This window comes from Dama dama, chromosome 24 (assembly GCF_033118175.1).
Source record: "Dama dama isolate Ldn47 chromosome 24, ASM3311817v1, whole genome shotgun sequence".
Lineage (NCBI taxonomy): Eukaryota > Metazoa > Chordata > Mammalia > Artiodactyla > Cervidae > Dama > Dama dama.
This window is the reverse complement of record NC_083704.1, coordinates 62923046-62940515: the sequence shown is the minus strand read 5'-3', so window position 1 is coordinate 62940515 and position 17470 is coordinate 62923046. Positions and strand designations below refer to the sequence as shown.

The 17470-nt window shown below is 53.3% G+C and overlaps 1 protein-coding gene across 3 annotated transcripts in view; it reads left to right on the top strand.

Moving 5' to 3' along the window:
- CFAP92 (cilia and flagella associated protein 92 (putative)) overlaps window positions 1-17470 on the top strand; it is a 33505-nt gene that overhangs the window by 6603 nt on the left and 9432 nt on the right. For 2 of the 3 annotated variants that reach the window (XM_061128982.1, XM_061128980.1), the window contains exons 3-9: window positions 765-969; window positions 2085-2213; window positions 3136-3211; window positions 4409-4530; window positions 8414-8557; window positions 13845-14029; window positions 14847-15733. In XM_061128982.1, coding sequence (XP_060984965.1) covers window positions 765-969; window positions 2085-2213; window positions 3136-3211; window positions 4409-4530; window positions 8414-8557; window positions 13845-14029; window positions 14847-15733 — 1748 coding nt within the window. Of the gene's footprint in view, window positions 1-764; window positions 970-2084; window positions 2214-3135; window positions 3212-4408; window positions 4531-8413; window positions 8558-13844; window positions 14030-14846; window positions 15734-17470 lie in introns of those variants that run through there. The other variant, XM_061128983.1, reaches the window with a different exon arrangement.

Sequence of the window (17470 nt, the reverse complement as noted above, 5' to 3'; positions counted from 1 at the left end):
GAGTCGCAAAGGATGCTGGCTTCCCCTGGAACTGGCTGGAAATTCAAGACCTTGGGCCCCACCCCAGATCTACTGAATGGCAGTGTGCCTAAACCTAATAATAGCGACCCAAGGATTGTCTATGCAGGTGTTTTCAACCTAAGAATTTCTTTGGTGTTCCCAAAGTTTTGGCAGCTCTTGCTGTTTCTTTCCCGAGAAGGCAATGGCACCCCACTCCAGTACTCTTGCCTGAAAAATCCCATGGACGGAGGAGCCTGGTGGGCTGCAGTCGATGGGGTCGCGAAGAGTCAGACATGACTGAGCGACGTCACTTTCACTTTTCGCTTTCATTCATTGGAGAAGGAAATGGCAGCCCACTCCAGTGTTCTTGCCTGGAGAATCCCAGGGACGGGGGAGCCTGGTGGGCTGCGGTCTGTGGGGTCGCACAGAGTCGGACAGGACGGAAGCGCCTTAGCGGCAGCAGCTGTTTGTTTGTATGTGTGCACGGGAGTCCGGGTGTCTGCTCCCGCACACGGCACGCTACGCTGGGGCGGGGCTCGGGGTCGGGATGGAGAGCGCCTGGGAAGGACACTCTGCACGAAGTGCTTTTCCTTTCATTTTTCCGAGGAACCCAGAGGCGCGCGGGCCCATGTTCGCGGCACCCATTTCCTGGTTCCCGACGTGAGCTGGGAGCCGGGAGAGGTCGGGACACGTAGGCAGACACCCGGCTCACCATGCCGGCGGTCAGATCCTGGCCCCTGAGAGTCTCCTGTCCTTTCACACAGACCGTCAGGCCATGGCAAGAAGGGGACAGGGTCTGGGTGGCGTGGACCCATGCTTTCAACATCAACGTGACCAAGGAGTTACTGAAGAAAATAAATTTTCACAAAATCACCTTGAAGGTCTGGGACACCAAGGAAAAGGTTTCGAAGAGAGTCAAGTACTTTCGGCTAAAGTCTTCCGGGTTTATGGAAGATCTGGGATCTTCAGGTAAGTCAGGTGTCTGGGTTTGAGTTGAAACGGTCCCGGGACGTGGTGGCTTCTCACCAGCCGGCAGCAGAAAGCCAGCGTCCCTTTGTTGGGTGCGTCTGGTTTTCGGGGGCCTGTGCTGGCGTCCGTCAGCACAGCGACACCTCTGTCCGCTCTCAGCGCTGGCCGGTGGCCGCTGTGAAGCCCCAGGTCGTGGCTGGCTCCTGCCGTGCCCTCCATTCCCGGCCCAGCGCCCGCTTGGTGACCCTGCCTGGCGTGGCTCTCCTGGGCTCCCTACCCTCACCTGCCTCCTCTCTCTGCACCCACGTTTCTTCCTGTCTCCTTTCTCCCGCCCCGCTCCCTGACCTTCCTGTATCACCCCTGACACCCTGGCGCTTGCCAGCTCTGCGGCTCCTCACGGCTGCCCAGTGTCTTCAGGAACCAAGTGTGACGTCTGAGCCCAGTCTCAAAGGCATCCTGCCCCTGGCGGCCCGAGCCTTCTTTCTCATCGTCACCATCACCTGCACCCAGGTCCAGCCCTGGTCCCTGAAGACACGAGGCTTCTCCGCATTGCAGGGCCAGCCTCGAGGCACCAGGGGCTCTTGGCCTAATTTCTTCTTCCCAGAGTGTCATTCATCCCCCAGTACTGAGCCCGGTCTCACCTGTCTCTGCCGTCTTCTTTAACCTTCCCTCTCTCTCTCTGCTCAGCTGCTGTCCGCCCCCCCCCCCCCCCCCACCACTGACAGATGGGTGAGACCCCGAGGGGCGTCGCCCTTGCCGGGGATCGTCCTGCTTTTGGTAAAGGGTGGGTTCCCTGACCGCACGAGGGTGACGGAAGCGTCTGTAGGATGGGCAGGTGGTGATGCCTTCCTTCAAGTGCAGGGTGAGCATCTAACGCAGCCCCGGGCTCAGGCCTAGGGACCTGGTCTGGAGCAGCTGTTACCGGCGAGGCGGGCGCGGCCTGGTGTTTGGAGGCGGCCCCCCAGCCAGCAGCTCCCCCGGAGGCAGCGGCCTCCCCTGTCAGTGCTCCAGCGCGGGGAGAGGGACGCTCACCCGGTGGGTAAACAGTTTCTGATAAGCAGTAAGTGTGTTCCTGATGAGACGAGTCAGCGATGCTATCTCCTCCTGTGTTCTAGAGGAAGTGAAAAATTTGGTTTTAAGTCAGAGAAGATTGTCTGAACATGGCGTTCACGTCAAAGAGCAGCAGTGCCAGGAACACACACCAGAGAAGCTGGAAAAACCGAGATCTGCGAAGCCAGCGCACGGTGAGTGGAGGCGACCTTCGCGGGTCCACCGAGCGCGGACCCCCGGCGGGAAGGCGGCTGGCTGGGGGTCCCGGGTGACGCGTGCGCACTGGCGTCCGCGGGGGGCGCCTCCTGCTCTGAGGGTGTGGTCAGGGGTGTGGTCCCCCCCAACCTGCAAATCACTGTTGTTGATTCTTTCATTTTGGTCACTTTAAAAAACCCTTCTCTAAGTGGAAACATGATATAGTTTTTGTTTGTTTTTTAGAAGAGTCAGTAAAAAGAGAAAAGTATAAAGCAAGCAGGGGAAAAAATAAATAAATAAATAAATAAATAAAACAAGCAGGGGATATAATGGGTCGTTCGGTCACCAGGAGCGAACAGTGCAGTGTTTTGGTTATCCTGTTACGGCAGATTCTTTTGTTTTTGTGCTAAGATTTTTTTTTTTTTAAATACAGATGAGGTTATTCTGGGTACATAATCTTCTAGTGTGAGATCATTGCATCATCACCTTCTATTTCCTTACCAACTTTCCGTAAGCTTCGTGTGTGGTGGCCTCATAGTATTTCTTCTGCTAGTACCGCTGTGATTTGCTTCGCTGTTCCCTGTCTGTGGGAACAAAGGAAACTCGGGGGTCTTTTCAGTAGTTTCCAGTGTAAACTGCTGAAGCAGCCGGGTGAGCAGATCCTAGACTTCTTTTTTGTTCTCTGTGGAGTATTACATAAGGACTTAGAGGCCTTTCTTGCCTCCGTTTGTCCAGATCATCATAGTTATCTGTATATTCACTCATTGAGTCGTGTGTTATCCACAGACATTTTGCTGGACGCTTGGGGGCTGCGGCGCGGGGGCTGGCACTGCAGGTGTGTCCAGGGCCCTTGTTCTGGGTGAGCGCGTGCAGGGCGGGAGGCTTGGAGACGCTGGCTCATGTGGTCGGCTTCTCTCCCAGCAGATACGGAAACTCTTCCCGGGAACCCCGAGGACCATGAGAAGCTACTCAGGTCGGAAGAGCTTGCCACAGTCCAGTAAGGAGGGCCCCGTGCTGTTTTTGGGGGTGTGGGAAGGGGACCTCCTCTTCTTCTTGCCCCGCAAGCCCCAGAGTCGCGTGGAGTTGTGGTCGCTTCGCTTACCCAGGAGCTCACGCGGTCCGGGTGGGAGGGCACAGAACCGAGAAAGGCTCTCTGAGTCCTCTGAGCCCGTGCTGGGCGTCAGGCCCCTGCTTCTGCCTGCGGTAGTGCATTTCATGTTATCCTCAGCTCCGTCGCTCTGGGGGTGGCATTACCATCTCCATTTTCTCCATGAAGGGACTTCGAGGCTAAGTGGTTGGCACAAGTTATAAAACTAGAATCCTTGGGAGGCTTGGGGACGTTAGTAAAGCCAGAATCCCAGCCCATACCATTGGACAGCTGAGTATAGTCCACTGCATCTCCTGATGGGAGGGCAGTTGTTCCTGGACCTCCTGGAGCCTCGGGGGGGCGGGGGGACCAGAGAAGGGGGCTTCTAAGACGCTGTGGGGACTGGGGGGAGAAGGGAGATCCACCTGGTGACTTGGGGGGATGGGATGGGAAGGACCAAGAGAACTGTCATGAAAAGAAATTGTACTGAAGTCCAGGAGCTTCACAACATGGCATTAGCTTCTTCTGTAAGCAAAGTGACTCAGAGCACATCATTAAAAATGTCAGTGAAGAGTTTTTTTTGCAGGAATTTATAGATTTATTTGGAGAGAATTGAAATTTTTACATTATGAAGTTCCCCCATCCATGATCATGGTAGATCTTTTCACCTAATTCTGTTTCTCCTTTATGACATTTAATACGGTGAATTTTTTTTTTTTTCTTGTAGATGTTGTGGGTAATTCCTGTAAGTGAATTCCTGGATATTTTAGAGTTTTCAGTTGATTTTTTAAAAATCAATAATATATTTTTAATCATCATACTTGATAATGCAAGGTTGTCTGCAGAGTGGCAGCCTCATCATTAGCGGGAATTTGTTAGAAACGGGGTCTCAGGCCACCCAAGGCTTGCTGAACTACAGCCTGCATTTTATTCAGTAACCGTCTCTGGCGACTCAGATGCATGTTAACATGTTAGAGGCAGTAGTTTAAAGGAAGGCAGTGTCATCTCTTTGAGAATCTGCTTACATTCAGCCCAGTAAGTAGATTCTTAGCTCCGATCCCTAGTTTGTCTCACTTTCCTTTATTTTTCTCTTTGTGCATTCTCTAGATGGGGTGATTCCAAACCGGTCACTCCTTTGGGAGGGGCAACCACGACGGAGGTGAAGGAGCTAATTGAGAAGCCGTCATTTATCAGCTTGACAAAACTGTTAGAGAAGCAGAAATTTCAGAGTAAGTCGGGACGGGCTTTTGAAACTTTATAGTATGACTGGACCTGAAAGAGAATTATGAAATGTTTCAAATTCGGAATTCTTCGATACGGTTCCCATGTTAATCATAAGTAAAAATACTTGTTGCGGTTTTTACTGACACAGGCTGCCTCACCGTCCACCCATTCTTTGCCACCAGTGTTTCTGTGCTCCTGGCCCGTCGTGTTGTGTGAGCGAGCTTAGTCGCTCTGTCGTGTCTGACTCTCTGACCCCATGGACTGCAGCCCACCAGGCTCCTCTGTCCATGGGATTTTTCAGGCAAGAATATTGGAGTGGGTGGCCATGCCCTCCTCCAGGGGATCTTCCTGACCCAGGGATCAAGCCCAGCTCTCCCACATTGCAAGCGGATTCTTAACCATCTCAGTCACCAGAGAACGGGGGACATGAAAATCTGTAATACTGACCAGAGACGTCCAGAAAATTAATCACACCTCCGTGTGATCGATGCTGTGTTGGGTATAGATATGTGGGCTGAGGCGTGTGTGGAGAGACTCTTTGGAAGCTGGGAAGGTGCATGCTTCTTAGGGTGGAACCAGGGAAACTGCATCCCAGGTCCTTAAACAGGAGCTGCTCTTGGAAGCGTGTATCTGAGAGTCAGGCTCCCAGCGAGGGTCCTCGGATCCCTGAGTCCGCCTCCTCCTCCTTGGCTTAGATTTCCTCACCAGGTTTTCAGCAAACTGTTGCGTCTCCAGGGTTCCAGAGCCAGCACACAGGACACGTGCCCCTCGTTCCCCATTCGCTCGACTGTGACTGCAGCAGAGCATCTCCTTAACCCATCCCTGGGTCGGGAAGGTCGCCTGGAGGAGGGCATGGCAACCCACTCCAGTGTTCTTGCCTGGAGAATCCCCACCGACAGAGGAGCCTGGGGCTACAGTCCATGGGGTCGCAAAGCGTCGGACATGCCAGGGAAGCCCTGAACCTGCCTCTTTTCCTGTGATGTGTTTGTGTCAATACATGCTATTTCAAGTCCTAAAAGATGATGCTGTTAAAGTGCTGGACTCAGTATGCCAGCAAATCTGGAAAACTCAGCAGTGGCCACGGGACTGGAAAAGGTCAGTTTTCATTCCAATCCCAAAAAAAGGCAATGCCAAAGAATGCTCAAACTACCACACAATTGCACTCATCTCACAGGCTAGCAAAGTAATACTCAAAATTCTCCAAGCCAGGCTTAAACAGTGTATGAACTGTGAACTTCCAGATGCTCAAACTGGATTTAGAAAAGGCAGAGGAACCAGGGATCAAATTGCCAACATCCATTGGATCATCGAAAAAGCAAGAGAGTTCCAGAAAAACATCTACTTCTGCTTTATTGACTACGCCAAAGCCTGAAAGTAAAGTTGCTCAGTCGTGTTTGACTCTTTGTGACCCCATGGACTGTAGCCTACCAGGTTCCTTCATGCGTGGGATTTTCCAGGCAAGAATACTGGAGTGGGTTGCCATTTCCTTCTCCAGGAGATCTTCCCAACCCAGGGATTGAACCTGGGTCTCCCACATTGTAGGCAGACGCTTTACCGTCTGAGCCACCAGGGAAGTCCTTTTGACAATGTGGATCACAACAAACTGTAGAAAATTTTTGAAGAGATGGGAATACCAGACCACCTTTCCTGCCTTCTGAGAAATCTGTATGCAGGTCAAGAAGCAACAGTTACAACCGGACATGGAACAACAGACTGGTTCCAAATCGGGAAAGGAGTATGTCAAGGCTGTATATTGTCACCCTGCTTATTTAACTTCTGTGCAGTGTACATTATGTGAAATGCCAGGCTGGATGAAGCACAAGCTGGAATCAGGATTGCTGGGAGAAATATCAATAACCTCAGATATGCAGATGACACCACCCTTATGGCAGAAAGTGAAGAAGAACTAAAGAGCCTCTTGATGAAAGTGAAAGAGGAGAGTGGAAAAGTTGACTTAAAGCTCAACATTCAGAAAACTAAGATCATGGCATCTGGTCCCATCACTTCATGGCAAATAGGTGGGGAAACAATGGAGACAGTGAGTGACTTTATTTTCTTGGGCGCCAAAATCACTGCAGATGATGACGGCAGCCATGGTATTAAAAGACGCTTGCTCCTTGGAAGAAAAGCTATGACCAACCTAGACAGCTTATTAAAAAGCAGAGACATTACTTTGCTGACAAAGGTCCGTCTGGTCAAGGCTATGGTTTTTCCAGTGGTCATGTATGGATGTGAGAGTTGGACCATAAAGAAAGCTGAGCACCAAAGAATTGATGCTTTTGAACTGTGGTGTTGGAGAAGACTCTTGAGGGTCCCTTGGACTGCAAGGAGATCCAGCCAGTCAATCCTGAAGAAAATCAGTCCTGAATACTCATTGGAAGGACTGATGGTGAAGCTGAAACTCCAATACTTTGGCCGTCTGATGTGAAGAGCTGACTCATTGGAAAAGACCCTGATGCTGGGAAAGATTGAAGGCGGGAGGAGAAGGGGACAACAGAGGATGAGATGGTTGGATGGCATCACCCACTCGATGGACGTGAGTTTTAGTAGGCTCCGGGAGTTGGTGATGGACAGGGAGGCCTGGCGTGCTGCAGTCCATGGGGTCGCAAACAGTCAGACACGACTGGCTGATGTCAGTCCGGCCCCTTCGCCCCTCCCGGCCTCGCTGAGAGACGTTTGGATGGTCACCAGTTTCGGATCGCTGCCGGCGGCGGTGACCGTCCTCGCTGGGGCTCCAGCACGCGTGCAGAAGGCTCCGGGCGCCTGCCCTGCTGGTTCAGTCCTGGTTGAACCTCTTTGCCCTCCTGAGAGCAGCAGTGAGAATTCCCGCTTCTCCTCTGTGTCACCCTCGCTTGGCAGAGTCAGGGGCCCAGTTCCTGATTCGTGGGGTTGGGAGCACCTAGGAGTCATTGCACTGTTTGTGTGTCTTCGTTTATGTTGTTCTGTTGGGTTGAAATGATTTTTCCTATTGATCCCCAAGCCTTACTTTTTAGGGTCTTTTGAATAATTCTGCATAGTTTCATGCTCTGGAAGCACCCCAGGCTGGGATGCATCTTACCGTTTCCCTGCACGTGGGCTGTCTGTCACGTGTGGCAGGTATTCACCTCTTCTTCCCCAGCTTGTACCTTGGGGAACAGTTTAGAAACCTGTGCTTATCCAGATGGCTGTCTATAGTCTCCCACATATTCTTCTAATGGTTTTGAAGGTTTTCTTTCCCATCTTCAGTCTGCAACTCATTTTGCATATGGCATGAGGTGCCCAGTGGTTTATTTTGCCTCCACATGGATAGTCAGCGTCCTGAGTCACCGAGTCCATCCTTTCCCACTGATGTGAAGCGCTCCCTTGGGCCCCTGTCGCGTCCCCCTTTGTGTGTGTCTGTTCCTGGGTGTTTGCCCAGAAGGGTCTGTTCCATCGGTCTTTCTGCCACAGAACCAACAGCTTGTGGTTTTAGTCGCCCAGGCTTCTGCATCTTATCATCTCCTTTTTCTTCCTGATCTGAGCTGGGTTCTGGGCTGAGCCTCTCACGGGCGTTTCCCCCTCTCTCTTCGACAGACAGGGGATTGAGGCTCAGATTGGTCACGGCGCTTGCCCCACAGGTGGCAAGGAGCTGGTTCTGGAACTTTGATGGCTCAGCTCCTGGGCCCGGCCGTCAGCCCTGCGCTGAGGTTAAGAGCCAACGTGGAGGAGAACCTGTATGTTTTCCGTGGCTGGTGTCATCATGGCAGGCTCTGGGCAGCGGTGGGTGGGGGGACCAGGACATCCCTGATTTCCTCCTGCGTGTGACGCCAGCTGGCCTGCTGGCCACAGGTGGACGCCACCGGGATGGGGCGGGAGCCTCTGACTCCAGGGAGCCCTCCCTGACACTCTTCCCTTGCTCTGATTTCACAGTTAAACGGAGAGAGTCGGACGGCAGGAGGAAGATGCAGAGGAGGAGGAAGTCCCGAGCGGAGGAGGAGGTGGACGTGAGGCTGGCGGGCCACGGGCGGCACGGCAGCTTTTCCATCCAGCTGGAGGTCCTGCCGCTCCTTGCAGGTAGGCGCCCGGTGGCCCGGCAGGCGGGTCTGCGACGGGACACCCGCAGGGACCGCGCCCCTGCCCAGGGCGGTGAGCGTCCTCACTGCTCAGGGCGGGACACGGGGGCACAGAGAGGCCAAACAGATCGCTCAGCGAGCAAGCGGGCCCAGGATTCCAACCCAGGTCTGATCGCAAAGTCCAAGCAAGCGTGAGGGTGACAGACGGCCCAGCCTTGTCTGCAAACGGAACTGCTGCTCTGTATGAACGCTGCTCCTAACGGCGTCTCGTACAGGAAGTGGGGAGAGGTAAGCAGCGTTTCTGTCCTGCCCTTGGCTTCTCAGGACAAACTCTGACCCAGTGAACTGTGGGTGTTGCTGCTGGTGGTATAGGGCGTGGTTATCATCATCACTGTTTTTTCCGTGAGGAATCCGAATTCAGAAGTCAAAGAACTTCCCTGAGGACACACAGCTTAGGGGCAGAACAAGGGTTTCCGTCTTTTGCTCTGCGACCGACATCCATCCCAATTTATAAACTAGGTTGATTGAAAATAAATAGGTATTCTGTCCATGTGTTTAGATGATGGAAAAGATTAGCTGATTGGGTAAAATTCTCTGACTTTGTATTAAAAGAGTAACACGGAGGGAATCCTTGTTTCAGAGAAAGGAATCTCAGACTTACTTCACTGGGGGTTTTTTGACCATCAGGGTGAATTAGCGCTGCCCTCTGGCTGATCTGAAGAAGCAGCTTAGGTAGACTCAGAGGGTCACTCTCCAGGTTCAGGAATGCTGCGAAAATTCTTGTTCCCATAGGCACTTGGGTTGATATGTTTTGAGGAAACACTCTTTTCAGTTCACACTTTCAGACAGATTTTTGAAGATCAGTTTCACCCAAAGTGAGTTTTCAGGGACACCTCGCGCACTGCCCGAGCCTTGTCCGGGACGACCACGCCTCCACGCAGCCGCCCCGAGACCCTGCCTGGGGCAGCGTCTTGGGTTTCATGCAGCTTTGGTCTTGAACGCGGAGCTGGGTGGGCCCCGGGGACCTGCCTGGCCGGCTCCTGACTTTGCAGTGAGGGGAGGGGACGCCCGACTGGAGACACGCCTGCCGGAGGGCCGTGTCCACCAGCTGAAGCTGAGAGGTATGGGCTCCGCTCCCCGTAAGCTCTGCCGTGATGGCCTTGTACACGGGGACAGGGACTGCAGGAGTGACACGCCGGCTGCGAATTCTGGCTCAGCCGCTTCCCAGCAGGTTGCCTGCTTCCTCTGAGCCTCAGTGTCCTCATCTGTGAAATGGGGACAGTGACTCCCTTCCCCCCAGGGGTGTAGAAAGGATCACAAAAGATGCTGTGTGTGAACGGCTCTGCGGGGAGCTCTGCGGGGAGCCCTGCACACGGCAGGACCAGACAGGCTGCTGCTGAGGAGGTTGCTCCTTTGCCAGGACGTCTGCTGACGGGGGAGCTGCACCCACGGCGCCTCCAGCAAGGGAAGCAGAGAGACCCTGCCCCCCCGGTGCCGACGCCACGGTTTGTGGTCACAAGCTGCAGGTGGCCGCGGCTCATCAAGCTGGGTGTAGGTTTCTTTTCCCATAAAATATAATAGCTTGAGATTGGTGCTTTTGATCTGTGGTATGGAGAAGACTCTTGAGAGTCCCTTGGACTGCAAGGAGATCGAGCCAGTCCATCCTAAAGGAGATTAGTCCCCGGTGTTCATTGGAAGGACAGATGCTGAAGCTGAAACTCCAGTACTTTGGCCACCTCATGCGAAGAACTGACTCATTGGAAAAGACCCTGATGCTGGGAAAGATTGAAGGCGGGAGGAGAAGGGGATGACAGAGGATGAGATAGTTGGATGGCATCACTGACTCGATGGACTTGAGTCTGAATAAACTCCGGGAGTTGGTGATAGACAGGGAGGCCTGGCGTGCTGTGATTCATGGGGTCACAGAGAGTTGGATGTGACTGAATGAGTGAAAAACAACACATTCCTAAACTCGCACGATTGGTTGGTCATCTTCAATGTCTGATTAGGCCACAGACGCAGAACACCTTGGTGGTGAGTGTTGTTGGCCAGTGAGAGTTCAGAAGGGTTCCGTGTTTGGAGCGGGCTCTTCCTTGTACCACGCAGTGGAGCGACCGCACGGGCCACGCAGGAGTGGTGTGGACCCTGGCCCCGCTGCTTGTCGGCCGGAGCCCTTGGATGATCACTTGACGGGCCTGGCCCTGTTGAGTCCGAGTGTGGCCGCCGTGCACAGACCTGGGGGGGCACCCGCTCCGGCCACCTTCCTTCTGTGGGTCAGCGGCTCTCACCTCGGGCGCTCGCGCCCCGGGGACGCGTGGCGCCGTGTGAGGCATGTTCAGGGGTCACAGGTGGGAGCGGGAGGCTGTGGACGTCCCATGATGCACAGAATGGTCCCCGACAGAGAACTGCCTGTCCCCCGGCGTCAGCAGTGCTGAGGCTGAGCCCGCTGCCCGGGATCCTGGCGGACACCACCTGAAACGCCTAAACGAGGCTTTGAGTAGGTGTTTGCACTGGAGATGAGTAGCAAGGAGAGATTAGAAAGCCTTCCTCAGCAATCAATGCAAAGAAATAGAGGGAAACAATAAGAATGGGAAAGACTAGAGATCTCTTCAAGAAAATCAGAGAGACCAAGGGAACATTTCATGCAAAGATGGGCTCAATAAAGGACAGAAATGGTAGGGACCTAACAGAAGCAGAAGATACTAAGAAGAGGTGGTAAGAATACACAGAAGAACTGTACAAAAAAGGTTTTAATGACCCAGATAACTGCAATGGTGTGATCACTCACCTAGAGCCAGACATCCTGGAATGCGAAGTCAAGTGGGCCTTAGGAAGCGTCACTTCGAAAAAAGCTAGGGGAGGTGATGGAATTCCAGTTGAGCTATTTCAAGTCCTAAAAGATGATGCTGTTAAAGTGCTGCACCCAATATGCCAGCAAATCTGGAAAACTCAGCAGTGGCCACAGGACTGGAAAAGGTCAGTTTTCATTTCAATCCCAAAGAAAGGCAATGCCAAAGAATGCTCAAACTACCACACAATTGCACTCATCTCACAGGCTAGCAAAGCATTGCTCAAAATTCTCCAACCAGGCTTCAACAGTACATGAACCGTGAACTTCCAGATGTTCAAGCTGGATTTAGAAATGGCAGAGGAACCAGAGATCAAATTGCCAACATCCATTGGATCATCAAAAAAAGCAAGAGCATTCCAGAAAAACATCTGCTTTATTGACTATGCCAAAACCTTTGACTGTGTGGATCACAATAAACTGTGGAAAATTTCAAGAGATGGGAATACCAGACCACCTGACCTGCCTCTTGAGAAATCTATATGCAGGTCAGGAAGCAAAGTTAGAACTGAACATGGAACCATAGACTGGTTCCAAATTGGGAAAGGAGTACGTCAAGGCTGTATATTGTCACCCTGCTTATTTAACTTATATGCAGAGTGCATCATGCAAAATGCCAGGCTGGATGAAGCACAAACTAGAATCAAGATTCTTGGGAGAAATATCAATAACCTCAGATATGCAGATGACACCACCCTTATGGCGGAAAGCGAAGAACTAAAAAGCCTCTTGATGAAAGAGGAGAGTGAAAAAGTTGGCTTAAAACTCAACAGTAAGAAAACGAAGATCATGGTATCTGTTCCCACCACTTCATGGCAAATAAATGGAGAAACAATGGAAACGGTGAGAGACATCATTTTGGGCTCTAAAATCACTGCAGATGGTGACAGCCGCCATGAAATTAAAAGACGCTTGCTCCTTGGAAGGAAAGCTATTAAAAAGCAGAGACGTTACTTTGCCAACGAAGGTCCATCTAGTCAAGGCTATGGTTTTTCCAGTAGTCATGTATGGATGTGAGAGTTGGACTATAATGAAAGTTGAGCACCAAAGAATTGATGCTTTTGAACTATGGTGTTGGAGAAAACTCTTGAGAGTCTGTTGGACTGCAAGGAGATCCAGCCAGTCCATCCTAAAAGAAATCAGTCCTGAATATTCATTGGAAGGACTGATGCTGAAGCCGAAACTCCAATACTCTGGCCACCTCATGCGAAGAACTGACTGATTGGAAAAGACCCTGAAAGATTGCAGGCGGGAGGAGAAAGGGGACAGCAGAGGATGAGATGGTTGGATGGCATCACCGACTGGATGGACATGAGTTTGGGTGAGCTCCAGGAGTTGGTGATGGACAGGGAGGCCTGGCGTGCAGCAGTCCATGGGGTCGCAAACAGTTGGAGATGACTGAGTGGCTGAGCTGAGCTGAACTTGCATTGGAGTGTCCTTCTAAACTGGGTGGTCTTCTGTGAAAAGGCTGACAAAGTCCTAGAACACAGATCATAATCGGCGATGGCCTTAAGCAGTTGGTTTGTTGAAGAGAGTCATGAGGGCGCGGGGAGGGGTCCCCCAGGAGGTGCCCGTGGCCCCTGCAGACATGCCCAGTCTGGGCCCAGGACTTGTTCTGGAAGCAGCTGCTCTCTCTGACTGCGAGTGCCTTGTTTACCAGCATCGTGAACAGAAGCGAACGGGTCTTTTTGTGCACGGCCCCTGTGCTAGCAGAGCCCACGAGTCCGTCACCTTCCTGCACGTAAGCCGCCGTCATCCCTTCAGCCTAAGGGGGGCGGGATCTCTGCTCCTCTTGCACACGAGGGTACGGAGCCTCAAGGAGGGTGTGAGTGGTTGCAGGTCACACGGTGACTGACAGATCTAGGCTTTGAAACTCACCAGGCCTCTCTGCTTGCAGAGCTGGAGCTTAGGTGATTTTTTGTTCTTCTTAGCCTTCACCAGTGTATCTCCTCCCGCTGAGATGTACGGGCCCCTTTTTAAGAGAAAAGTGTTCTCCCAGCCAAGTCCTGCTTCCTTTCTGCAGTCGCACTTCTGCAAAACCGCGACCGAGCCCTCACGCCACAGCCGCCGAAGGCCGTGCGCGCAGAGCCCCTGCCCTGCAACGAGGGAAGCCGGGGCACCGCACCCAGGGAGTGGCCCCCGCTCGGCTGCAAGCGGGGAAAAATCCACATGGCCATGAAGATCCAGCACCCAGCCCAGCCAAAAATAAAGAAACGAAAGTGTTTTTAAAAAAGGCACACACTTAGATTCGGGAACCTGTGAGACCCCAGTGGAGAAAGGGGTGTCGACGTGGTGCCTGTGGGTGCTCCCCCGGTGACCGGTGTTTTGGGTTTTCCTCCTCGAGGTGTAACTTTGTCTCCGGCGCTCCAGTTCCCCGGCTCCCCGTCCTTGTCTCAGGGCCGTCTTCGGGAACGGGCTCGCCCTGTGTGTCTGTCCTCAGGATCGCAGTCTGTCGTGAGCCACGGCACTGGGAGGTCGGCCAACATCTTAGATTGCTTCTTGATGCTGAAAACAGAGGTTCCCCTCATGACGGAAGAGCAGAAGCAGGATCTGAACCCCATGACCATAAAGATCAAGTGCGTCTCCTCCCTCCCGTTGCAGCCCGTGCCCATCACGGAACTAGAGGTGAGCGTGAGCCGGGACGGCTGCTGTAGGAGCGGCTCTGCCCGGCCGTCTGCCCCTCACCCGCCGTCCCCTTCCCCCCACCGGGCCCCACTGTGACGGCGCAAATTCTCTGAGGCCAGGGTTGAAAGTAGATTTCTCCAGAAAGTCTTTTTCATTATTTCTTCTGGGTACCTGGGAAGCCATACCAAACCAGCCCGGATTATTTTCAAATAATTTTCAGCATCGGCCTTTATTTCAGGAAAACAAACAGTGCCCTGATACTAGCGGTGTGCATTTGGACCACACGCTGTGTGAACGGGCAGTTTCTGATGCTACAGTCTTAGCACGTGCAAGCTTCCCTGTTTCCGTGTGAACACAGGCCTGCGCCTGCCTCCGCCTGCCAGGCCGCTTACACCCAGACCCCACTTCTGCGTGGGTGCTCTATATGCTCAGGGTGACCCATGCCAGCCCCCCACGTGCCTGTCTGGGACAGACGGGTTCCCTGTCCTGAAGGCCTCTCCTCTCCGGCTTCTCCGTGTCTGGCCCCAGGACGAGAGGAGGCACGGGGCCTATCCGCGTGGCCCTGGCCGTCCCCGGGGGTGGGGGGGCCTCGGGGCTCGCTGAGCGCTCCCCGCCGCCAGCTCAGGGCCCTGCCCGAGGCCCTGGGTCCTTGCAGTGGCCTGCAGAGCCGGCTCTGTCCTTGGGGCTCGCAGATGCCGAGCCGAAGACCACAGGGGCTGTCACGGTAGGGGGCGGGGGGCGATGAGCGCGGTGCTGGGATTTGAGGGGAGGGGAGGGGGACGGGGACAGGGGGTGACCCCGGCCCTGCCGTCTGCAGCGGCTCTGCAGCCCCGTGTATTGCAGGTACCAGTTCCACAGGGCCCCGGTGCACCGGACCGAGGGCCAGCCGCACGGGGGCCACGTGTGCTTCCAGGACGTCAACGTCATCTTCCTGGGGGCCATGCAGCCCAGCGACCTGAGGGAGTACCTCGAGGGGCCCCCCATGGTGGTGGAGGTGCACGACCGGGACCGCAAGTCCGAGAGCTGTTCCCGCAAGCCCACCCTGTTCGGGGAGGACCCGCTGGACGCGTACCTCAACCTCCAGGCCCTCATCTCCCCCGGAGACACGGAGAGCAACCCCTTTGAGGCCCAGGAGACGATGTGGGACCCGCACGGCGTGGCCCGGGTCAGCTTCGCCGACCTCCTCCTCGGCCACAAGTACCTGAACCTGGCCGCCCCCGTGCACAGCTGCGAGCCCTGGGCCGCCCCGCTGGGCCACGGCCGCAAGAGCGGGCGCGCGGCGGGGCCCCGGGGTCCCAGGGACGGCCCGATGCCACCGGGAGACTATGTGGAGGCCAGCTGCCTGCTGAAGCTGCGCGTGGATGTGGCGGTGCCTCTGCGCGGCGGGCCGGGCGGTGCCGACGCCGCGCCCTCCCCGTTTGGCCGCGTGGTCTTCGTGTTCGAGGCCGGGCGGCTCTCCCTGCTGCATGGCCTCCTGCAGGACGTCACCACGATCAACGCCAGGGCCCTGGCCCTGGACTCCTACCCGCCGGAGGACATCCAGCAGATCCTGTCCGCCTTCAAGATCCGGGTGAACACCCAGGAGCAGCCCGACCTGGACGTGCTCACCGGCATCCACCTGCTGGACGGGAAGGTCCACGTGCTCGTCCTGGAGGGCCTGGCCGACCGCGGCCTCCAGCGGCTGTGGGCCCGCCACCAGAGCCGGTACGGGGCCGCCGTCAGGGCGGTGGGGGGCTTTTGAAGTCGAGCTCGGGGTGTGTCGCCGCCGGCGGGAGGCGTCTGGTTCAGTGTCGTGTGTGTGATCAGTCGCATCTGAGTCTCTGTGACCCCATGGACTGTAGCCCGCCAGGCTCCGCTGCCTCTGGGATCCTCCAGGCAAGACTACTGGAGTGGGTTGTCATTGCCTTCTCCAGGGGACCTTCCCCACCCAGGGATCAAACCCACATCTTTTAAATCTCCTGCATTGCAGGTGGGTTCTTTACCACTGAGCAGCCAGGGAAGTGATTGACACTTTACAGTTTAACTAGACTGCTGTTGTCTCTTACTCAGATTTCACCAAAAAAATCTTTCGGTGGTTCATCTTAGTCTTCAAAGTTCACATAAATGAAAACATGACGTGTTTGTCTTTCTCTGATTTACATCACGAAGCACAAGATGGGTCCACCCGTCTTGGTGCACATGGCCGAATTTCATCATCTGTCATGGCTGCGTAATACCCCAGTGCATCTATAGATCACGTCTTTATCCTTCCATCTGTTGGTGGGCACTTAAAACAGCCATACCTGGGATGTTGTAAGTTGGGGTGCGTATATATTTTGGAAGTATTGTTTTCATTTTCTCTGGATAAATATCCAGGAGTGGAATTGCTGGATCTTCTAGGAGCCCTATTTTTAATTTGTTGAGGAACCCCCATACTGTTTTCCTTAGTGGTCAGTTTACATTCTCACCAAAAGTATACCCAGGTTCCCCTTTCCCACAGCCTCACCAACGCGCTATTTCTCATCTTTGTGATGCTAGCCATTCTGATAGGTGTGAGGTGCTATCTTGTGGTTTTGATTTACTTTTTCCTAATAACTAGTAATATTGAACTTATTTTCCTGTACCTGGTGGCCATGTGTGTACCTTCTTTGGAAAAATGCCCATTCAGTTCCTGTGCCCATTTAGTAATTGGGTTGGAGTTGCATGAGTTCTTTGTATATTTTGGATGTTAATCCCTTATCATATACTTTGCAAGTGTTCTCTCCCATTCAGTAGGTTGCCTTTATGCTTTGTTGATGGTTTCCTTTCCTGTGTAAAAGCTTTTAAGTTCGATTAGGTCCCGTTTGTTTTATTTTTGCTTCTGTTTCCCTTGCCTGAGCTGTGTCTGTGTTTGATCACTCAGTTGTGTCTGACTCTTTGTGACCCCGTGGACTGTACCCCACCAGGTGCCTCTGTCCATGGGATTCTCCAGGCAAGGATACTGGAGTGGGTCGCCATTCCCTTCTCCAGGGGAATCTTCCTGACCCAGGGATCGAACCCTGGTCTCCTGCACTGTAGGCAGATTCTTTACTGTCTGAGCCACTGGGGAGACAGACCAAAGAAAGTATTTCTAGGACCAGTGTCGAAGAGGTTACTGTTCTAACAGTTTTATGGTTTCAGGTCTTGTATTTAGATCTGTGATCAATTTTGAGTTTATTTTGTATATGATGTGAGAAAATGTTCTAATTTTATTTTTGACATGTAGCTGCGCAGTTTTCCCAGCACCACTTCTTGAAGATACTGTCTTTTCCTCATTTTATGTCCTTGCCTTTCTTGTAGAAGAAAAGTCTATTTTTAAGAAGCTAAGTTGTAAAGCTTTCAGATAAGATAGGAGGACATATTCATGACCTCTGAATAAAGACTTCTTAAATAAGACAGAGGTATTAGAATAAAGGATAAAAATGACAGAGTTGGCTATATTAA